General features: G+C 40.0%; 1 protein-coding gene across 3 annotated transcripts in view; it reads right to left on the bottom strand.

The window, feature by feature from the left end:
- Positions 1-24,716, bottom strand: part of KCNMB2 (potassium calcium-activated channel subfamily M regulatory beta subunit 2) — a 424,156-nt gene that overhangs the window by 2,008 nt on the left and 397,432 nt on the right. For all 3 annotated transcript variants that reach the window (XM_060405120.1, XM_060405123.1, XM_027958237.3), the window contains one exon: positions 21,954-22,149. In XM_060405120.1, coding sequence (XP_060261103.1) covers positions 21,954-22,149 — 196 coding nt within the window. The remainder of the gene's footprint in view (positions 1-21,953; positions 22,150-24,716) is intronic.

The raw sequence follows: 24,716 nt of genomic DNA on the forward strand, positions 1-24,716 counted from the left end.
ATTCTTGCCGTGTCTTCAATATGCCTCTCTTTTTTTCCTACGTACTTATATCCTTTGATTTCTTTCTCTGTACCTCTCTTTTCCTTTTCTGCCCTGTCCCCTCCCAATGATATTTTCCCCCTCTTTTCCCTCTTCCTGTTCTTTCTCTTTCTCCTCTCTCTCCCTCTTCTCTGGGTACAGATGGAATTAAGGAACTTTGTAGTTTTTCTTATTATTATTTATAGATATGTTTTTGCATATATTTTCCTAAATTAAAAAGCATACTGAGTGAAATAAGTCAGACAGAGAAGGACAAATATTGTATGATATTGCTTATATGTGGAATCTAAAAAATGGTATAAATGAACTGATTGATAAAACAGAAATAAAGTTACAGATGTAGGAAACTGTCTTATGATTACCAGGGAGGAAGAATGGGGGAAATAAATTGGGAGATTGGGACTGAAATATATACACTACTATATAGAAAACAGATAACTTATAAGGACCTACTATATAGCGCAAGGAACTCTACTCAATACTCTATAAGGATCTATATGGGAAAAGAACCTTAAAAAAGAGTAGGTATAGGTATAACTCATTCACTTTACCATTCAACAGAAAGTAATACAACAGTGTAAATCAACTATACTCCAATTTAAAAAAAAGCAGTCTTTGAGGAGATGAAATCTCTGTGACCCTCTTCCTTGGTCTGTAAATGAGCAGTGAAAAAACTGATATAACAATGAATCTATTTTTTTAAAAAAGTTAGGAAAAAAGTGATTTAAGTCACTTCTCTGGGAGATACAAGGGCCTTGGTTAAGTCTTTACCCTCTTTATGGTAAAAAAGTGTTTTTATTGCCTCCCAATAGGAAAAATATTCTTATTCCTTGTTATACGCATTATCAAAAGATTAATTTAATTGATTTATCTGAATTAAGATGGTTAGTGACAAGATTGCTGATACACTGGTATTTTATTGTGAATTAGAAAACTATGCTCATTAGAACACTCTTATTCTCTGTTGAAAAATTGTCATACTACACTGACTTCATGAAAAAAACCCATATATCTTACTGATATTGCCAGTTTATAAGACGTGATTTAAACATTGACAACCATGACTTTACAGTGTCACTGGCACTCCTAGGATTGTACAGTACTGTACACAACTCATAGGACTGTATAAAGAGACACCGGTGAGGTGAGCTGTTGGTGAACTTCGAGGGACACTGATGGGAGTTTTGGGGCAGGACTCTGGAATTCCAGACACCAATTTAGACTTGTATATTTCATGGAAAGGAAATAGAAATGGAATGAGTTTTGCTAATAGAGTATGTTTGAATGACTCTTTCCCCTGATTTACTGAGTATTCTGGCACCTCAGTTTTTTTATTTTTTTACTGTGCAATAATTATTGGATTATTTCTCTATAAACATCAGGAAGATTCTGCAATTAGTTAAGAAAGGAGGATGCGCATACTGATATTCATTGTAAACAAGGCTTAATGTTCTCATACAAGGGCTGGTTGATACTTTCAGATTTAGTCAGCTAAGAATAGATGTGAGTACACTCTTAAATGTGAGTACTGCAGAGACCTGGTGCTAGCACAGCATTAAGGGTCTGAAAGTGGCCCACGAAAGAAGAATTTCTCAGCAAGTTATAATTTGGTATGAAAATTGGCCTATGACTGCTATGAAACACAGTTTCTACCAGTTGGATGCTTTCTGGATCAAAAGGGTTTAAAATAATAAGGGGATACCTTTATATTTTTCCTTCTTCAGAGCTGCCCAGATCATGTCTATAATTTTTTTAATGCTTTGATTCAGAAAGCATTAAAAAAATTTAAAGACATTTGTGGTTGAGTTAAAAATGAGCCACTTTAGAATATAAATGCATCAGGCTTCTTTATATTTTGGTGCCAAGAGAATTTATAGCAGGAGTTTTAGTGGCCAACAGTGCTAAGTTATTGAAATGATCTCAGTAAAAATGGCATTCCATTAAAAATAGAGTTTTTTCATTTCTTATGCTCTTGTGAATTGATTTGACTTTAAAATTTATTTGGATAAATGTTTATCAGCCAATGACAATCATTTTGTCACTACATAAGATTCTTCCGGATACAATGGGATATAAATTACTTTTGAGACCGTTTAGCAAGGCTGTAATACAGAAGTTGCTTTATTAAAGTTTGAAGCCATCAAGGTCTCAAATGCACGTGTTTAGACTAGCAGATGAGAAGTGTCCCATATAGTTGGATGTGGGTCCTCATGGCCAGTGGCACTTAGAAATGCAGCTCCATGTTACTTGTGGGGAAAAGATTCCTCTGCTCTTGTACTTTCAGCTTTTTCTAACCGTGCCACCCTCCACCTTTCAACACACATAAATTGCCTCCCACTAGACTAATATTAGGCACCCCACTCTAGTACTCTTGCCTGGAAAATCCCATGGGCTGAGGAGCCTGGTGGGCTGAAGAGCCTGGTAGTCTGCAGTCCATGGGGTCGCTAAGAGTCAGACACCACTGAGCGACTTCACTTTTCACTTTCATGCATTGGAGAAGGAAATGGCAACCCACTCCACTGTTCTTGCCTGGAGAATCCCAGGGATGGGGGAGCCTGGTGGGCTGCTGTCTATGGGGTCACACAGAGTCGGACACGACTGAAGTGACTTAGCAGCAGCAGACTAATATTATCCCTGGAAATTCTACCATATGTCAATAATTCATTTGCTTTTATTATTAGTGAGAACTTTTGTGCTTGTGAATATACGAGGTGGTATAACAAGCCCCTGACATGTCATTAGGAGATCTGGTTGCTGTGTTACTGTTTTTCTATAACCAAGTTACTTGGCTTGTTGATTCTTCAGAATTAACTTCTTTATTTATACAATGTGGTTATATTGTATATATAATATATATATTAAGCTATTCATGTTATATAAAATTAATTAATGTTCTATATAATTAATTATTGTATATACTGATGCCAGGAGTCTTCCTGGCAGGGGTGTGTGAGGGTTAAATTATGAATATGCATAAAGCCTCAATAAGTTTTAACTCTAAATTTTTTATTGAAATGTCCCATTTGTCTGTATGATCTATAAAGTCTTCAGCTACATGCCCCATACTAAAGTACAAAAGCTTTAAGGATGGTAAAATGACTAGATCTATGGTTTTCACAGGAAAAGACTTGTTTGATAACTCTCGTCACGTGTTCCTTGTTTTTGTGTCCAAAGAGATCTGACATGATGCTAAACCCTGCATTAGGATTCTAGATTTCTGCTTCAAAATATAGCCATACGTTTGTTTCTAAGACTGGTATGAATTTGGGGTAAGGATTTAGTGATTTTATGATTACATCATTTATGGAATTAGTTTAGAGTATGTAGAATGCATTTCAACAAATGAAAATTTGAGTAAGTGATCTATGCTTAGTTTGGAAAATGTAATGTAGATTGAAGAGATAAAAATCCTGGAGTTCTTAAATCATTCTTTTTTGATGGAAAGTGTGGTCTAGGAAAATCTTTATTTAAGAGTCCATGATATATAACACAGGAACATAGGAATAATAATTTTATATATAAGACACTTGCAGAATATACAGAAGAACTATACAAAAAGATCTTCATGACCCTCATGATGGTGAGATCACTCACCTAGAGCCAGACATCCTGGAATGTGAAGTCAAGCGGGCCTTAGAAAGCATCATTATGAACAAAGCTAGTGGAAGTGATGGAATTCCAGTGGAGCTATTTCAAATCCTGAAAGATGATGCTGTGAAAGTGCTGCACTCAACATGCTAGCAAATTTGGAAAACTCAGGAGTGGCCGCAGAACTAGAAAAGAGCAGTTTTCATTCCATCCCAAAATAAGGCAATGCAAAAGAATGCTCAAACTACCGCATGAACACCTTAGGCCAAATTCAGACTTAAATTGAAGAAAGTAGGGAAAACCACTAGACCATTCATGTATGACCTAAATCAAATCCCTTATGATTATATAGTGGAAGTGAGAAATAGATTTAAGGGACTAGATCTGATAGATAGAGTGCCTGATGAACTATGGACGGAGGTTCATGACATTGTACAGGAGAAAGGGATCAAGACCATCCCCATGGAAAAGAAATGCCAAAAGCAAAATGGCTGTCTGGGGAGGCCTTACAAACAGCTGTGAAAAGAAGAGAGTGAAACACAAAGGAAAAAACAAAAGATATAAGCATCTGAATGCAGAATTCCAAAGAATAGCAGGAAGAGATAAGAAAGCCTTCCTCAGTGATCAGTGCAAAGAAATAGAGGAAAACAACAGAATGGGAAAGACTAGAGATCTCTTCAAGAAAATTAGAGATACCAAGGAACATTTCATGCAAAGATGGGCTCGATAAAGGCCAGAGATGGTATGGACCTAACAGAAGCAGAAGATATTAAGAAGAGGTGGCAAGAATACCCAGAAGAACTGTACAAAAAAGATCTTCACGACCAAGATAATCACGATGATGTGATCACTCACCTAGAGCCAGACATCCTGGAATGTGAAGTCAAGTGGGCCTTAGAAAGCATCATTACAAAGCTAGTGGAGGTGATAGAATTCCAGTTGAGCTGTTTCAAATCCTGAAAGATAATGCTGTGAAAGAGCTGCACTCAAGGCCAGCAAATCTGGAAAACTCAGCAGTGGCCATAGGACTGGAAAAAGTCAGTTTTCATTCCAATCTCAAAGAAAGGCAATGCAAAAGAATGCTCAATCTACCGCACAATTGCACTCATCTCACATGCTAGTAAAATCATGCTCAAAATTCTCCAAGCCAGGCTTCAGCAACACATGAACCATGAACTTCCAGATGTTCAGGCTGGTTTTAGAAAAGGCAGACGACCAGAGATCAAACTGCCAACATCTGCTGGATCATGGAAAAAGCAAGAGAGTTCCAGAAAAACATCTACTTCTGCTTATTGACTATGCCAAAGCCTTTGACTTTGTGCCAAAGCCTTTATTGTGTGGATCACAATAAACTGTGGAAAAGTCTTCAAGAGATGGGAATGCCAGACCACCTGACCTGCCTCTTGAGAAACCTGTATGCAGGTCAGGAAGCAACAGTTAGAACTGGACATGGAACAATAGACTGGTTCCAAATAGGAAAAGGAGTGTGTCAAGGCTGTATATTGTCACCCTGCTTATTTAACTTATATGCAGAGTACATCATGAGAAACGCTGGGCTGGAAGAAGCACAAGCTGGAATCAAGATTGCCGGGAGAAATATCAATAACCTCAGATATGCAGAGGACACCACCCTTATGGCAGAAAGTGAAGAGGAACTAAAAAGCCTCTTGATGAAAGTGAAAGAGGAGAGTGAAAACGTTGGCTTAAAGCTCAACATTCAGAAAACCACGGCATCTGGTTCCATCAGTTCAGTCCAGTCACTTAGTCATGTCCAACTCTTTGCGACCCCATGAATTGCAGCACGCCAGGCCTCCCTGTCCTTCACCAACTCCCAGAGTTCACTCAGGCTCATGTCCATCAAGTCGGTGATGCCATCCAGCCACCTCATCCTCTGTCGTCTCCTTCTCCTCCTGCCCCCAATCCCTCCCAGCATCAGAGTTTTTTCCAATGAGTCAACTCTTTGCATGAGGTGGCCAAAGTACTGGAGTGTCAGCTTTAGCATCACTCCTTCTAAAGAACACCCAGGACTGATCTCCTTTAGAATGGACTGGTTGGATCTCCTTGCAGTCCAAGGGACTCTCAAGAATCTTCTCCAACACTACAGTTCAAAAGCATCAAATCTTCGGCGCTCAGCTTTCTTCACAGTCCAACTCTCACATCCATATATGACCACTGGAAAACCATAACCTTGACTAGATGGACCTTAGTCAGCAAAGTAATGTCTCTGCTTTTGAATATGCTGTCTAGGTTGGTCATAACTTTCCTTCCAAGGAGTAAGCATGTTTTAATTTCATGGCTGCAATCACCATCTGTAGTGATTTTGGAGGCCCCCAAAATAAAGTCTGACACTGTTTCCACCATTTCCCATCTATTTCCCATGAAGTGATGGGACCAGATACCATGATCTTCGTTTCTGTAAGTTGAGATTTAAGCCAACTTTTTCACTCTCCTCTTTCACTTTCATCAAGAGACTCATTAGTTCTTCTTCACTTTCTGCCATAAGGGTGGTGTCATCTGCATATCTGTTGTTGATATTTCTCCCGGCAATCTTGATTCCAGCTTTTGCTTCTTCCAGCCCAGCATGTCTCATGATGTACTCTGCAGATAAGTTAAATAAGCAGGGTGACAATATACAGGCTTGACGTACTCCTTTTCCTATTTGGAACCAGTCTGTTGTTCCATGTCCAGTTCTAACTGTTGCTTCCTGAGCTGCATACAGGTTTCTCAAGAGGCATGTCAGGTGGTCTGGTATTCCCATCTCTTTCAGAATTTTCCACAGTTTATTGTGATCCACACAGTCAAAGGCTTTGGCATAGACAATAAAGCAGAAATAGATGTTTTTCTGGAACTCTCTTGCTTTTTCCATGATCCAATGGATGTTGGCAATTTGATCTCTGGTTCCTCTGCCTTTTCTAAAACCAGCTTGAACATCAGGAATTTCACGGTTCATGTATTGCTAAAGCCTGGCTTGGAGAATTTTGAGCATTACTTTTACTAGCGTGTGAGATGAGTGCAATTGTGTGGTAGATTGAGCATTCTTTGGCATTGCCTTTCTTTGAGATTGGAATGAAAACTGACCTTTTCCTAAGAGAACGCACTGGTCATAGTGAACACCCTCTTCTAACAACACAAGAGAAGACTCTACACATGGACATCACTAGATGGTCAACACCATAATCAGATTGATTATATTCTTTGCAGCCAAAGATGGAGAAGTTCTATACAGTTAGCAAAAACAAGACTGGGAGCTGACTGTGGCTCAGACCATGAACTCCTTATTGCCAAATTTAGACTTAAATTGAAGAATGTAGGGATAACCACTAGACCATTCAGGTATGACCTAAATCAAATCCCTTATGATTTTACAGTTGAAGTGAAATAGATTTAAGGGACTGGATCTGATAGATAGAGTGCCTGATGAACTATGGATGCAGGTTCATGACATTGTACAGGAGACAGGGATCAAGACCATCCCCATGGAATAGAAATGCAAAAAAACCCTCAAAATGGCTGTCTGGGGAGGTCTTACAAATAGCTGTGAAAAGAAGAGAAGTGAAAAGCAAAGGAGAAAACGAAAGATATGAGCATCTGAACGCAGAGTTCCAAAGAATAGCAAGAAGACATAAGAGAGCCTTCCTCAGTGATCAGTGAGAAGAAATAGAGGAAAACAACAGAATGGGAAAGTTTAGAGATCTCTTCAAGAAAATTAGAGATACCAAGGGAACATTTCATGCAAAGATGGGCTCGATAAAGGGCAGAAATGGTATGGACCTAACAGAAGCAGAAGATATTAAGAAGAAGTGGCAAGAATACATGGAAGAACTGTACAAAAAAGATCTTCATGATCCAGATAATCACGATGGTGTGATCATTCACCTACAGCCAGACATCCTGGAATGTGAAGTTAAGTGGGCCTTAGCATCACTACAAAGAAAGCTAGTGGAGGTGATAGAATTCCAGTTGAGCTGGTCCCATCACTTCATGGGAAATAGATGGGAAAACAATGGAAACAGTGTCAGACTTTATTTTTTTGGGTTCCAAAATCACTGCAGATGGTGATTGCAGCCATGAAATTAAAACATGCTTACTCCTTGGAAGGAAAGTTATGACCAACCTAGATCGCATATTCAAAAGCAGACATTATTTTGCCAACAATGATCCATCTAGTCAAGGCTATGGTTTTTCCAGTGGTCATGTATGGATGTGAGAGTTGGACTGTGAAGAAAGCTGAGCACCGAAGAATTGATGCTTTTGAACTGTAGTGTTGGAGAAGATTCTTGAGAGTCCCTTGGACTGAAAGGCGATCCAACCAGTCCATTCTAAAGGAGATCAGTTCTGGGTGTTCTTGAAAGGAATGACGTTAAAGCTGACACTCCAGTACTTTGGCCACCTCATGCAAAGAGTTGACTCACTGGAAAAGACCCTAGTGCTGGGAGGGATTGGGGGCAGGAGGAGAAGGGGACGACAGAGGATGAGATGGCTGGATGGCATCACTGACTCGAGGGAAAAAGCAAGAGAGTTCCAGAAAAACATCTACTTCTGCTTATTGACTATGCCAAAGCCTTTGACTTTGTGCCAAAGCCTTTATTGTGTGGATCACAATAAACTGTGGAAAAGTCTTCAAGAGATGGGAATGCCAGACCACCTGACCTGCCTCTTGAGAAACCTGTATGCAGGTCAGGAAGCAACAGTTAGAACTGGACATGGAACAATAGACTGGTTCCAAATAGGAAAAGGAGTGTGTCAAGGCTGTATATTGTCACCCTGCTTATTTAACTTATATGCAGAGTACATCATGAGAAACGCTGGGCTGGAAGAAGCACAAGCTGGAATCAAGATTGCCGGGAGAAATATCAATAACCTCAGATATGCAGAGGACACCACCCTTATTGCAGAAAGTGAAGAGGAACTAAAAAGCCTCTTGATGAAAGTGAAAGAGGAGAGTGAAAACGTTGGCTTAAAGCTCAACATTCAGAAAACCACGGCATCTGGTTCCATCAGTTCAGTCCAGTCACTTAGTCATGTCCAACTCTTTGCGACCCCATGAATTGCAGCACGCCAGGCCTCCCTGTCCTTCACCAACTCCCAGAGTTCACTCAGGCTCATGTCCATCAAGTCGGTGATGCCATCCAGCCACCTCATCCTCTGTCGTCTCCTTCTCCTCCTGCCCCCAATCCCTCCCAGCATCAGAGTTTTTTCCAATGAGTCAACTCTTTGCATGAGGTGGCCAAAGTACTGGAGTGTCAGCTTTAGCATCACTCCTTCTAAAGAACACCCAGGACTGATCTCCTTTAGAATGGACTGGTTGGATCTCCTTGCAGTCCAAGGGACTCTCAAGAATCTTCTCCAACACTACAGTTCAAAAGCATCAAATCTTCGGCGCTCAGCTTTCTTCACAGTCCAACTCTCACATCCATATATGACCACTGGAAAACCATAACCTTGACTAGATGGACCTTAGTCAGCAAAGTAATGTCTCTGCTTTTGAATATGCTGTCTAGGTTGGTCATAACTTTCCTTCCAAGGAGTAAGCATGTTTTAATTTCATGGCTGCAATCACCATCTGTAGTGATTTTGGAGGCCCCCAAAATAAAGTCTGACACTGTTTCCACCATTTCCCCATCTATTTCCCATGAAGTGATGGGACCAGATACCATGATCTTCGTTTCTGTAAGTTGAGATTTAAGCCAACTTTTTCACTCTCCTCTTTCACTTTCATCAAGAGACTCATTAGTTCTTCTTCACTTTCTGCCATAAGGGTGGTGTCATCTGCATATCTGTTGTTGATATTTCTCCCGGCAATCTTGATTCCAGCTTTTGCTTCTTCCAGCCCAGCATGTCTCATGATGTACTCTGCAGATAAGTTAAATAAGCAGGGTGACAATATACAGGCTTGACGTACTCCTTTTCCTATTTGGAACCAGTCTGTTGTTCCATGTCCAGTTCTAACTGTTGCTTCCTGAGCTGCATACAGGTTTCTCAAGAGGCATGTCAGGTGGTCTGGTATTCCCATCTCTTTCAGAATTTTCCACAGTTTATTGTGATCCACACAGTCAAAGGCTTTGGCATAGACAATAAAGCAGAAATAGATGTTTTTCTGGAACTCTCTTGCTTTTTCCATGATCCAATGGATGTTGGCAATTTGATCTCTGGTTCCTCTGCCTTTTCTAAAACCAGCTTGAACATCAGGAATTTCACGGTTCATGTATTGCTAAAGCCTGGCTTGGAGAATTTTGAGCATTACTTTTACTAGCGTGTGAGATGAGTGCAATTGTGTGGTAGATTGAGCATTCTTTGGCATTGCCTTTCTTTGAGATTGGAATGAAAACTGACCTTTTCCTAAGAGAACGCACTGGTCATAGTGAACACCCTCTTCTAACAACACAAGAGAAGACTCTACACATGGACATCACTAGATGGTCAACACCATAATCAGATTGATTATATTCTTTGCAGCCAAAGATGGAGAAGTTCTATACAGTTAGCAAAAACAAGACTGGGAGCTGACTGTGGCTCAGACCATGAACTCCTTATTGCCAAATTTAGACTTAAATTGAAGAATGTAGGGATAACCACTAGACCATTCAGGTATGACCTAAATCAAATCCCTTATGATTTTACAGTTGAAGTGAAATAGATTTAAGGGACTGGATCTGATAGATAGAGTGCCTGATGAACTATGGATGCAGGTTCATGACATTGTACAGGAGACAGGGATCAAGACCATCCCCATGGAATAGAAATGCAAAAAAACCCTCAAAATGGCTGTCTGGGGAGGTCTTACAAATAGCTGTGAAAAGAAGAGAAGTGAAAAGCAAAGGAGAAAACGAAAGATATGAGCATCTGAACGCAGAGTTCCAAAGAATAGCAAGAAGACGTAAGAGAGCCTTCCTCAGTGATCAGTGAGAAGAAATAGAGGAAAACAACAGAATGGGAAAGTTTAGAGATCTCTTCAAGAAAATTAGAGATACCAAGGGAACATTTCATGCAAAGATGGGCTCGATAAAGGGCAGAAATGGTATGGACCTAACAGAAGCAGAAGATATTAAGAAGAAGTGGCAAGAATACATGGAAGAACTGTACAAAAAAGATCTTCATGATCCAGATAATCACGATGGTGTGATCATTCACCTACAGCCAGACATCCTGGAATGTGAAGTTAAGTGGGCCTTAGCATCACTACAAAGAAAGCTAGTGGAGGTGATAGAATTCCAGTTGAGCTGGTCCCATCACTTCATGGGAAATAGATGGGAAAACAATGGAAACAGTGTCAGACTTTATTTTTTTGGGTTCCAAAATCACTGCAGATGGTGATTGCAGCCATGAAATTAAAACATGCTTACTCCTTGGAAGGAAAGTTATGACCAACCTAGATCGCATATTCAAAAGCAGACATTATTTTGCCAACAATGATCCATCTAGTCAAGGCTATGGTTTTTCCAGTGGTCATGTATGGATGTGAGAGTTGGACTGTGAAGAAAGCTGAGCACCGAAGAATTGATGCTTTTGAACTGTAGTGTTGGAGAAGATTCTTGAGAGTCCCTTGGACTGAAAGGCGATCCAACCAGTCCATTCTAAAGGAGATCAGTTCTGGGTGTTCTTGAAAGGAATGACGTTAAAGCTGACACTCCAGTACTTTGGCCACCTCATGCAAAGAGTTGACTCACTGGAAAAGACCCTAGTGCTGGGAGGGATTGGGGGCAGGAGGAGAAGGGGACGACAGAGGATGAGATGGCTGGATGGCATCACTGACTCGAGGGATGTGAGTTTGATGAACTCTGGGAGTTGGTGATGGCCAGGGAGGCCTGGCGTGCTGCAATTGATAGGGTCGCAATGAGTCGGACATGACTGAGTGACTGAACTGAACTGTACTGAACCACCCAATTGCACTCATGTCACATGCTAGTAAAGTAATGGTCAGAATTCTCCAAGCTAGGCTTTAACAGTACATGAACTGTGAACTTCCAGATGTTCAAGTTGGATTTAAAAAGGCAGAGGAAGGAGAGATCAAATTGCCAACATTGTTGGATCTTCAAAAAAGCAAGAAAGTTCCAGAAAAACATCTATTTTTTTCTGCTATATTGACTATGCCAAAGCCTTTGGACTGTGTGGATCACAATAAACTGTGGAAAATTCTGAAAGAGATGGGAATGCCAGACCACCTGACCTGCCTCTTGAGAAATCTGTATGCAGGTCAGGAAGCAACAATTAGAACTGGACATGGAACAGCAGACTGGTTACAAATAGGGAAAGGAGTACATCAAGGCTGTATATTGTCACCCTGCTTATTTATCTTATATGCAGAATACACCATGAGAAATGCTGAACTGGGTGAAGCACAAGCTGGAATCAAGTTTGTGGGAGAAATATCAATTACCGCAGATATGTAGATGACACCACCCTTTTGGCAGAAAGTGAAGAAGAGCTAACGAGCCTCTTGATGAAATTGAAAAAGGAGAGTGAAAATGGTGCCTTAAAATTCAACATTCAGAAAACGAAGATCATGGTATCTGGTCCCATCACTTCATTACAAATAGATGGGGAAACTGTGGAAACAATGACAGACTATTTTTTGGGCTCCAAAATCACTACAGATGTGTGAATGACTGCAGCCATGAAATTAAAAGATGCTCGCTCCTTGGAAGAAAAGTTATGACCAACCTAGACAGCATATTAAAAAGCAGAGACATTTCTTTTCCAACAAAGGTCTGTCTAGTCAAAGCTATGGTTTTTCCAGTAGTCATGTATGGATGTGAGCATTGGACTATAAAGAAAGCTGAGCACTGAAGAACTGATGCTTTTGAACTGTGGTGTTGGAGAAGACTCTTGAGAGTCTTTTGAACTGCAAGGAGGTCCAACCAGTCCATCCTAAAGGAATTCAGTCCTGAATATTCATTGGAAGGACTGATGTTGAAGCTGAAACTCCAATACTTTGGCCACCTGATGTAAAGAACTGACTCATTTGAAAAGACCCTGATGCTAGGAAAGATTGAAGGTGGGAGGAGAAGGGGACGACAGAGGGTGAGATGCTTGGATGGCATCACCAACTCAGTGGGCATGAGTTGAGTAAACTCTGGGAGTTGGTGATTTACAGAGAGGCCTGGCATGCTGCAGTTCATGGGGTTGCAAAGAGTTGCACATGACTGAGCAACTGAACTGTACTGAAGACACTTTCATACCACTTAAAATTTGTTTATATATATTATGTATTTCTTTTTTTTTTTTTCTTTTTTCTTTAACATGGCTATAGGCCCTTCTTTTGTGCCTAACATATGACTACAGAGGGGCTTCCCTGGTGGCTCACATAGTAAAGAAGTTGCAAGCAATGCCAGGAGACCTGGGTTTGATCCCTGGGACAAGAAGGTCCCCTGGAAAAGGGAACGGATACCCACTCTGGTGTTCTTGCCTAGAGAATTCGATGGAAAGAGGAGCCTGTTGGGCTATAGTCCATGGGATTGCAAACAGTTGGAGACAGCTGAGCAACTAACACTGTGACTATAGAAACCTAGCAAAACTCTGAGGCAGCCATTCAGGGGAAGATTTAGACTCATCTCTTTCTTCTCAATCCTGAATTCTGTTAATACACTTTTGTACTTTCCCCGGTCTCTTAAATTCCCTTTAGTATTGAAAATACAGGGATGGCCCCATAGCATGACCTTTCATCTTCCAGCTGAGGAAACCTGGGTCCTGTCACCCTCTTCTGACTGTCCTTTCCCTACGAAAAGAGATCCAGCAACTGCATCTCCTCTCCAGTTCTTTGGAAAAGGACTGAAAATTTTTGTTTCTTAGCCTCCCTTCCAGAAACTTTCACATGGATAGAATTATTTTTATTCTTATGATGGACAGAAGTTTTGAGAGAGTACCTTTTGGGTGTTTACTTAGACATGCTTCACTAGGCAAGTGTGAAGCAAAAAGTGATAGGCCTTCAACCCAAAACTAAAAGCCATGGGGATGAGTGTGGGCAGTAAGAGGGGGGTGTTTGGCTGGATAACCTCACTGGTCAGCCTCCTTTCCCTTATGACAGGAGGAAGGGAGCTGCCAATTCTCAAGATCACCTAAGGGAAAGGGTTTGGTCTACATCTGTTCTTTTATTAAAAAGGCAGTGTCTTATTTCAGAGAAGACTTAAGTTCAATGAAATCTAATGAATACTTTTTGAGTAACTCTAAAGTACCAGGTTGTGTGCTGGGCATAGGCATGAAAAACAGACAATTTGAAACAGATCATTAGAGAGAAATAGGACAAAGCCGGGAGGAATGAAATGGGACAGCAAGGAGGCTGAAGAGGCGCTCAGTAAAAACTCTACACTTCGCAGAAAGTGATGTGAAAGTGAAAGTCATTCAGTCATGTCTGACTCTTTTTTGACCCCATGGACTGTAGCCCACCAGGCTCCTCTGTCCATCAAATTCTCCAGGCAAGAATACTGGAGTGGGTAGACATTCCCTTCTCCAAGGGATCTTCACGACTCAGGGATTGAACCTGAGTCTCCTGCATTGCAGGCAGATTCTTTACCCTCTGAGCTACTAAGGGAGACTACACTTCACCGAGGTGGGCCACAGATTTGCTCTCAGAAGTCTGTGGTATCTGGGGCATGCTAGTTCACAATGCCTATGAGATATAAACAAAAGCATTGCTCATGTGAAACATACATATTCCTGGTTCTGAAGTCAGATAGGACTTCTTCAGTGTCCTCAAACAATGAGTGCTGTATACATGTTTATTAAGCACAAATGGTGTGCCAGGCTTTGTGTTCTGTGCTGGAGAAGGGGGCATAATCGCTACGGTAAAAGGATGTAGAGATGCCCAACTGTCTGTCTTGGAGCACTCTGGCCCACAGGCATATTCTGAACTTTTGAGTTCTTTGAACCCTAGTGATGGACAGAGGAGATGAGGGAGTAACTGGGATGTTATTTTCATTCCTATTTGAGACTTTTAAAAAAGCAAATCTCACAAAATCTAGTGTAGAGTTTAAGTTTGCGCTTGTAGTATCTGCCTGATTTTGGCAAGTGGGACTGTTTGAAATGTTTCACAGAGGAGAGGAAAACAGTATTCACAGTCTGCTATGTGATATGGTTTCCTGCAGTATTGAGACACAGGTCCCTCAAGAGAGGTTTCCTTTTCTGTGTTTCCCAGAGCTTTCACATTTGTTATGGCATTTCTGCTTGATGTGGCGTAGAGGGGAAGCTTAAAAGACCCAGGAAATTCACTAATGAAATAGGAGCTGTGTGGAGCCTCAGGATTAATCAGTAACCACAGTGGATTGAACTGGGGAGCGTTCAGGTCCATGATGTGTCCAATTAGGCCTTGAGAAAGTCAGCTATCAAGTCTGACCTTGCCCTTCACCCTGATCCTCTTTCTCAGCAATGGAAAGAATTAGGTTCATTTTCCAGGTTTTTCTTCTTGATGCTCAGTGCAAGCTGTTTGGGGGAACATTCTTCCCTCCATTTCTGCATAAAGATGCCCTTAGCTGTGCAACAATTCACTTTTGGTGAGTAGTGACTAAACTTTGTCAATCACAGAATCATTTCTGAATCTATGGTACACAGGCAGTTTCAGCAAATATCCAATAAATATTCCTAAGTTTAAGGTCCTAATTATGGGGATGTCATGTGTCAAATTTCCAGGCACATTTTTCCCCTCTCTTTGCAGGGTGTATGTCTGTCTAATATCCATTCTGTGTAAACTGGTGTTGAATATACAATTTTGTCCCTGTGGAACACAGATAGTTCTATCCCTTGCTCACGGCCTTTTACTTGATCCTAAACACCTCTTGACATATGATGGGATGGTGTGGATTCTCACCTATTCACTGAAATATATCATCAGAAGGGTAAATATTCTATAGAATTTATAATTTTTAAAGCTTTTATCTTACTCTCTCAAGAGAATGTGCTGTTTTGCTTTTTAAGAGATATCATGTTGAGGTAAAGAGATTTAGTTTTAATTTAGACCTAAGTTGTGAATGTTTGACTTTGCGAAAATTATTTCATTTTCTGAGTTCAGCTTCATTTTGTGACGTGGTGAAAGTAGTGGTACCTAATATGTGGGATTGCTGCTGCATTTAACCAGTGAGTTCATATAAAATATTTAGTCTTATACAGTGCCTGGCATATTGTAAGCTCTTGATAAAATGTGGCTATTGTTACTTTAGGAGTAGGGTTTTAGTCAGGATTAAATGAGATGATTTTTGTAAAGTTTTTAGCATAGTGCTGGCATATAGTATATCATAGACACTTAACAAATGTGGGTCCCTCTTTTTCTCTCATTTAGATTCTCAACCTCACTTTATTTTCTTCCCTTTTATCCTTATCCTACTAAATGCTGTGCAGAGGAACTCAGTGCTTACAAGCTTTGATTAAAATTTTAGAATCTCTCAGCATTCAAGATAAAAGCTAAACGAAATTGAAAGCAGTGGTTCTGCCAGTGCTTGGAGAGTTTTAGTTGTCACACATGGAGAAGGATGGTACTAGTCTTCTAGCGGGTAAAAGCCAGGAATGCTGCTGAACATCCTACAACCTACAAAACAGGTCTCCGCCCTTCTCTCACAGGCAGCAAAGTAATGTTCCACCCCAGATGTTAGTGGTCCTGAGGCTGAGAAATTCTGGTCCAAATATGTATCCTCTCTGCATGCGGGGAAACCAGAAAGCTTCAGAGTGGGTGACAAAATGAGGGGTGATGTTGAGTTTGGAGCTTTAAATAATTGGCTAATTCATACAAGTTATTCTCCACTCAGAATAGCTGTCTTCCTTATTATAATTATATTATATACATACATATGTATATGCATAAAATATGGTATTGTGCTTGTGTGTGTGCTAAGTTGCTTCAGTCGTGTCTGAGTCTTTGCGACCCTCTGGACCCTAAAGTAGCCCTCCAGGCTCCTCTGTCCATGGGATTTCCCAGGCAAGAATGCTGGAGTGGGTTGCCATTTCCTTCTCCAGGGGATCTTCCTGGCCCAAGGGTAGAATCCCCATCTCTTACATCTCCTGCATTGGCAGGCGGATTCTTTACCACTAGTGCCACCTCGGAAGGTCATATAGAATTATACTACATATCAAAAATGGATATATTTTCTGGTTTTGCACAAAAATTCATTTGAAATATTCTCTTAAACCAGATGGGCACTTTGGGGGATCCCTGGTAAGTAAAGTTTTAACCTCTCAAAGGAGATCAGCATTGAGAAGTTTAACAACCACAGTGAATCAATACTTAGCCACTGTTTATGATCCCAGTGACAGCCTTGTTGCCAGGAGAGGCAGCGGCCCTTGAACCTACTTGCAGCTCCTAGAGATTGTTAGTCAGTCAGTTGCTCCACCAGAGCATGCCAGCTTATCAGCTTAAGCTGCTTCAGGTTTATTAGTGACAAGAGGTTGTTCGCTGGGTTTAAAAGCTAAAGAAAAAGAATATATGAGAGGATGTAAAAATTTAAAAATAAAATCCTTTTGAATCTCATTCTATAAAGAAGCAGAAAGCTTGACTGATATCTCTTTGCCTCCTGTTGTCTCAAATCAAACATTTTCAGTAGTGTGCCTCATGTATCAGTAAAACCATGCCCATTACCAAGGAATGGTTACTATTTTTGGTGAGCTTGGGGAATAGTAATAGGAAGGAGAGGTGAAGATGGAGAATATTTTAATTTTCTCCTCAGGAATATTCTGTATGTTTCTCATGCTACCTTAAGATCATGGTTTAGTGACCTTCTGACATGGTAATAACTGTATTTTCAATGTATGTATTATACTTCTAATTAAAGGCAGAGGACAGCTAACCAGAGAGTGAAGAATCACTGGGCCAAGAAGGTGAGCCTACTGTTTGGTGTTACCTTTCCCCTTGGAGTGTCTGTTGATTCTAAAAGGGGCTGAGATCCCAGAAGGCTGGATAGAATTTTTGATAGCCTTGTAGAACTAGGGGTAGGAATGATCATTACAGCCTCTCAAATGTGGGCCCATATTCACTTTGGGTTGGGACAGTTCAAGGCTGCATCCTAGGAGTGATGGTCAATCTGAAGAAGATAGGTCCTCACAGGGACTTTAGCTCAAACTTGAATATTTCGGTTTATGTAGTCAGAATGAGGTGATCATGATTTGTAGCTAGGGGCCTTGCAAAAGCAAATGGAAATAAGTTTTGGAAAAGATGATGTCATGACATCAAACTAGGCTTAAAATTGTTTTTATAAATATTTTCAGATATGATATCTGACATCTAATAAAAAAAAATAGCCAGACATTACAATATAGCATGAAAACAATCAAGAAAAAAAAATAGAAGAGGCCCATAGGGTCTTCAGATTTCTTAAAGTCATCAAAATAAGCTTTAAAATAACTACAATTTTACTTTTTATGTTGAAGAATTTAAAAGACAAAAATTAGAATATTGCAGAAAACTAGAAAGTATAAAATAAGATTGAAACAGGTATTCTAGAAATGAAAAATACGGTAAGAGAAATTAAGAACTCAATGGATTATGGGTTTAATGATAGATTTCTCAGAGCTGAGGAAAGAATTGCAAATCAGAAGATAGGTCAATATCTAGAAAGAAGCAGAGAGACAAAAGAAGGGAAAAATACTAGAGACAGGGAGCTATACAGGGGATGAAATGAGAATGCCTAACATGGTCCATTGGAGTCTTAAAAGGACAAGCAGGAAAGAATGAGAGCAGAGGAAATATTGATGAGATAATGACTGAAGACCCCCTAAAATTGTCAAAGAACATCAAGGAATAGCAGGAACAGCAGGCCCTTGGAACACTAAGCAGGCAAGATAGAAATAAATGTTCACTTTGGCACATAATAGTAGTTCAACTGTGAAGAATTAAAGAAATAATCTTTAAAGCAGACCAAGATTACCTTCAAAGAAGTAGCAATTAGACTGAGAGCTGATTTCCAAATAGTTATAATTCTTGCCAGAACACAAAGGAATGTTTTCAATGTACAGAAACAAAAAAACAGCCAACTTGGAATTATATACTCAATGAATATATACTTTGAGAATGAAAAGAAAATATATTCAGACAAATGAATACTTTCAGAGATTTCTTTTTTTTTCTGCAAAGTCCCTAATGCCTTTTATTTCAGTCAAAAAAAATCTATTTATATATTTCCCTTCTTTTAAAGTTCCCCATTTGTTGTAAAATCAATTTACACAGTTTTTCTAAAGGTTACATTCAGCTAATTCAACAACCCACTGCTTACTAGACCTGTAAAGTTCAGGAATGATGGACATAACGGGACTCTGGAGTCCAATGGCCTGGGTTTAAGCCTGGCCTTGCTGTCACTAGTTAGGTGAGCTTCAACAGCTTGCTGAATTTCTTCAGGAATCTTCCGCATTTATAAAGGAGGTCATAGTATTTTAGGAGAGTTATGAGAATTATGTAGGGGGCTTTGCTGGTAGCTTAGATGGTAAAGAATCTACCTACAATGCAGGAGACACAGAGATTTCTTTAGAGAAGATATTGTACTAAATATTAAAGAATGTTCTTCAGGAAGTAGAAAAAAATAATCCAGATAGAAGACCAAAGATAAAAGAAGGAATGAAGAATAAGGAAATGGAAAATGATGGGGACGCATCTAAGTAGATAACTACGACATACAAAAGCCGGAAAGGCGATGGCCCCCCACTCCAGTACTCTTGGCTGGAAAATCCCATGGACGGAGGAGCCTGGTGGGCTGCAGTCCATGGGGTCACGTGGGACATGACTGAGCAACTTCACTTTCACTTCGCTTTCATGCATTGGAGAGGGAAATGGCAACCCAGTCCAGTGTTCTTGCCTGGAGAATCCCAGGGATGGGGGAGCCTGGTGGGCTGCCATCTATGCGGTCGCACAGAGTCAGACGTGACTGAAGCGACTTAGCAGCAGCAGCATATACAAAAGCAATATAATATCTACATGGGCTTAAGGTACATATAGAATAAAAATGATAATATGTAACCTGAAAAGAGAATAAATGAAGCTAAATGTTTTAATAGCCTTGATTAGGCAAGATTTCAAGTTGTAATGACTAAACACTAAAAGAACAGTAACAGAACAGATGACTTCCAAGAAAATAGAGGGGAAAATGGAATCATAAAAATAATCCAGTGAGGAAAGGGTAGTCTTTTCATAAATGGACTTGGGCAAATGATTGTCCATATGAATAAAAAGAAAATCTAGAAACTTGACTCTTGCATGAAAATCAATTCCAGGCAGATTGTACTCAAAATGTGAAAGAAAAAAAGATAACATTTCTAGAAGATAATTTGGGAGAATGGCTTCATGACTTCTGGATAGGTAAAGACTTTTTAAACAGACAGCAGGACAGTCAAACGATTGAAGAAAAGAAAGAAAAGGAAAGAAAGAAAGAGGAAGATAAGGAAAAAAGAAAAGAAAAATAAATATTGACAAGGACAAGATTTGGTTGCACTAAAATTAGAAGCTTCTTTCATTCAAATACATCATTAAGAGAGTGAAAAGACGACATTTCATATCCAGAGAAGATAATTTGCAACACAACAATCAAGGAAGGTTTGCATCTAGATTTAAAGAATTCCTATATTGAATACTAAGAAGAAACAATCCAATGGAATCAATTCAATAGAAAACAAGGGGCTTAAACAGATATTATACAAAAAAAAATTCAAAATGCCAATAAATGAATGAAAAGGTACTTGATGGCGTTAGTCATCAGAACTGTAAGGTTCTGATTTCCTGCAGTGCAGGACATGTTTTATTTCTTTGCTTTCTTAGTAATTACGTAGAGGATCTCTATGGGTGCTTAAGCTGCACTTTTTCATTTCTTGCATGTCTCACAGTTAAAAACAAGGTAAATAAACTAAACAGTGACCTAGTATCATGCTGACAGCAGACAAAATACTGGTTCTAAAATTTTAGCGGAGACTTTCTCTGGTAGTTTCACTCCCAGTTTATAGCTGACATATTGCATTCACAGGGCTGTACTAATAAAACATCAAGACAAGAAAATGGAAATATGTCTCAGTTTCTCATGTCTATTCAGTTTTGGCCAATTTTCAGTTTCTTGGAGATTTGAGAGTTTTATAGGTATCCATAATTACAGGACAGTTTTTATTTAAAAACTTGATTTGAGGGATCTCGAAAAACACACATTTTGTGGGAGAACTAGCTATGTATATTTGTAGAATAGGATTAAGACTGGAATTGTGTGTATTCTTTTCTACAAATAAAAGGAAATCAGAGCCTACCTTGTGTCTTCAGAAATATTTGCAAGAATTCTTTTAAGTTAATGTGACCAAAAGGCAAGGGTTTCCTTATTTGTGTTAATATATCAGAAAGCAAATCCTATGTTCTAGTATCATGCTCCACAGCTATTGAATTTTTTTAATACATATAATCTGTATCATTTAACTGCTGATAATTGTAGAGTTTTTACAAGAAAGATTAGAGTTGTGAGAGTTGTATCCTGGTGACGAGGGCCAATTGTCCTATTAGAGAATGGCAGCAGGTTGTCTTGGCATATGAAAGTACCCTGGCCATCTAAATTGTGTTTTCGTAAATCAAAAACACAATGTATTTAACTTAAAATTGATAATGGCAGGTTGATTCTGCTGACACTTTACTGGTTATCCCAGACCTTTTAAATGCAAATTTTATTTGCAGCTTTAATACAGAGATACTAAACATTTAACAAGTGCACTTGAATATATTAGTGCTGGAAAATTCAGTCTCGATGAACCTAACATAAATGAAGAAATAGGCACAGGCACACAAACTGTGACCATGGGTTGAAGGTCCTGCCTGGGCTTTGCTGGGCACTCTCTGTGCTCTGTTCTCATTCTCACAATGACCTTGCAAGATGGTCATTGTTAGTACCTTTTTAGAGAAGAAGATACTGGGGCTCAGAGAGGTTAAGTTACATCTCCAAGACCATAGAACTAAGTGACAATGACCTTGGGAAAGCAAAATACAGTTTAACCCCATGGTTCCCAGGTATATGACAAATACCTGTTGAGGTTTTGTTTTGTTTTTTGTTTTTTTGGCTTATATTACTGATTAAGCTGCACATTTGCTTTGAAAAATTTAATCTATTTGTGTATCAATAAGGATATGATGTTTACCCTTCTAAATGGAAGTAAAGGCTAAATCTTCACTGCTACAAAATGGGGACTGGTTTGACCATGACTTGCACAGAAAATAAATGTTTCTCAGTTAAGAGTCAAGTAGTGCAATGAACTCTGTGACTGGATGAGGCAGGGTCTACTGTGTGGTGGCATGTTTGCTTTGAAATGCTGGCATAGAAGAACTACAGACAGAGAGAGATGAACTGGTGTGGAGCTACATGAGGGCGAATGAGATACCGTGTATGCCAAGCTCCTACCTTCTGATTGATTTTTATTGTCTCTTCTGTGTGGTAGAGGAGGAGCTTTTCACCGGAAGAAGTCAGGTTAACATACACCTGTAGGCAGGGATACTGAGAGAGTTTCCAGCAGTCCGGACCACAACTGAAGGAGCAGTTAAATGTTTCTGTGATGGACGCATTCAGCAAGGTGCACTGAGCCTCCTCGGTCCATACACTACACAGAGAGGAGAAGAGTAAGCACAGATGCCACGGGCGCAGAAACTGTCAGTTCCTTGACCTGAAGAATCTTCCAGATCTACTTGTAATGTGTATGCCTTTGCACAGAGCAGCTTTGTCAAAGTGAAAGTTGCTCAGTCATGTCCAACTCTTTGCGACCCAACGGACTATACAGTCCATAGAATTGTCCAGGTCAGAATCTGGAGCGGGTAGCCTTTCCCTTCTCCAGAGGATCTTCCCAACCCAGGGACTGAACCCAGGTCTCCCACATTGCAGGCAGATTCTTTACCAGCTGAGCCACAAGCTAACTACAATATAAACATAGATAAACTTTGCCTGGCATCTGAGAACTTTTTCCAATGATTTCTATCAAATATAGTATCATCTTTTCCAATGCTTGATTTAAATTAGATTTTTTTCATTATAAAATTCACCAGTAAGGGTAAGGCAGCATCTTTTTACATCAGAGCCTGTACCCACCCTGCATTTCTACGTTTTAACCTGCTTCCTGTCATACCTTGGTCCTCGCCTCACAATGTCTGCCTGCTTTGTAGGCAGAGAAGATGTAAGGGAGAAGGGGAAGAGAGATGATGAAAGAGTGGAGGGGCTTAAGTTCTGGTGTGATAGGTGAAAGGACAATGATGCATTTCTTTAAGGCCTTCCTAAAAATGGAGAAAAGATAACTTCATCTTTTGATTACACCAAGAGCCATCAGTTATTGTACCCCTTTCATCCTAACTGATGCTTTACATACATTGTCTTTTTTGTCTTATATGTTGGATACGAAATTCTTTTAAAGGTCAGTGAACTGATGGTCAGAGAAGTCAAATGCATGCAAAGACACATAGCTAGTAGGTGGTGGAAATTGTGACTCCACCCAGTCCTGTATTTCTCTAAAGCCCAGGCTCATTGTGCGGTACTGCACTGCTTCCCCACAGTGGAAAAGAGGCTATTATACGAGATTAATGGATTCCTGTCCGTGTCCTGAGACCTCTCAGTTAGAAAGACTAAACAAACAAAGAAAACCTCTTGAGCTGCCCATTGGTCAGCTTTTCATTTCAAACTATTTATAATTTTATGATCAAGAGTAATATTTATGATTAGGAAGTAATGTACCCAGAATTGATGTTTCACTTCTGGATATAAACTGATCACCAGAGTGATTAGAAAATAGCACGTTTCTTTGCAGATTAGTAGCTCTTCTTTTTGCTGGACGTGTGTTAATAGGGCCCCTCTTTTCATGTCCAATTTTGTACAGAGCCAGGATTCAAGCCCTGACTCCCTCTGGTGTGGCAAATTTTCTGGGGACTTGAGTGGTCAGATTTTGCTTATACAAGGAAGAAAAAAAAGTCTTAGATGGTGCTAAGCATTTGTGAGTATTGGAAAACAGTTTTGGAATCAGTGAGCTCTGCGGCCTGAGGCATCCATGCTTTCACTGAGAAGGAGTAGAGCTGAAAGCATCAGAGAAGCAGAGTAGAGCAGCCATAAATGGGAAAGAGGATGCCTTAATTTTAGCAACTTACTGTGTTTCAACTAGATTTTGCTTCTAAAATGAAAGTATTAATTTAAGTGGGGAAATGAATGCCACAAAATGGTTTGATTCTCTTGGATTGAAACCTCAGTTTTTCATTTGAAAGGGCCTCATTTCTTTAAACTGAAGCGTCATGAGACTTTCTTGATTAGTTAAAGCAATGCTGGGCTTTCCCATGCTCAGAGTGTCAATATGGACAACAGCAAGAAACACTGGGGAGTTTCATGGGTTACTAAGGGGGAACACACTTGCCAACTCAGTGTTTGTATCTATTTGGTAAACCCAGGGCAAACACTTAAATAAGAAAAGTTCAAAATCTGTTATTTTAGAAAGTGCGAAGAACACCAGATTTGAGCTCCTTGTGATAATGTAGAGCAGTGGGATGAGGTAGGAGGTGGGAGGGAGATTTTAGAGGGAGGGGGCATACATATACCTGTGGCTGATTCATGTTGATATATGGCAGAAAGCAACACAATATTGTAAAGCAATTATCCCCCAATTAAAACTAGATAATTAATTTTTATAAAGTGCATAGCAGTGTTTTTCAGCCTGTTAGAATCACCTGGGGAACTGTAAAAGTTACTGGTGACTGGGTCCCACTCCAGACCAATTAAATCTGACATTATGGAATGATGGTGCTTGGGGCCTGGGTGTCAATATTTTTAAAGATTCTCAGGAAGTTGAAATGTGCAGCTGAGAACTGCTAGTGTGTGGGGTGATGGAAGAGAGGGCTGTGGAGGAAAAGGAACGGGGGTGGAGAATGGACAGAGGTGTTAAGAGCCAAAACCAGGGATTCTGAAATTAACAGGATGTAGGTTTGAACCTTGGCTCTTCCTGCCAAATACTAAAGCTGGCTCCCTAGGAAAGAATCTGCCTGCTAATGCTAGAGACACGGGTTTGATCCCTGGGTCAGGAATATCCTCTGGAGAAGGAAATAACCATCCATTTCACTATTCTAGCCTGAGAAAGCTCATGGACAGAGGAACCGGGTGGGCTCCAGTCCATGGGGTTGCAAGAACTGGACATGACTTAGT

The sequence above is a fragment of the Ovis aries genome, chromosome 1, assembly GCF_016772045.2.
Source record: "Ovis aries strain OAR_USU_Benz2616 breed Rambouillet chromosome 1, ARS-UI_Ramb_v3.0, whole genome shotgun sequence".
NCBI classification, from domain to species: domain Eukaryota; kingdom Metazoa; phylum Chordata; class Mammalia; order Artiodactyla; family Bovidae; genus Ovis; species Ovis aries.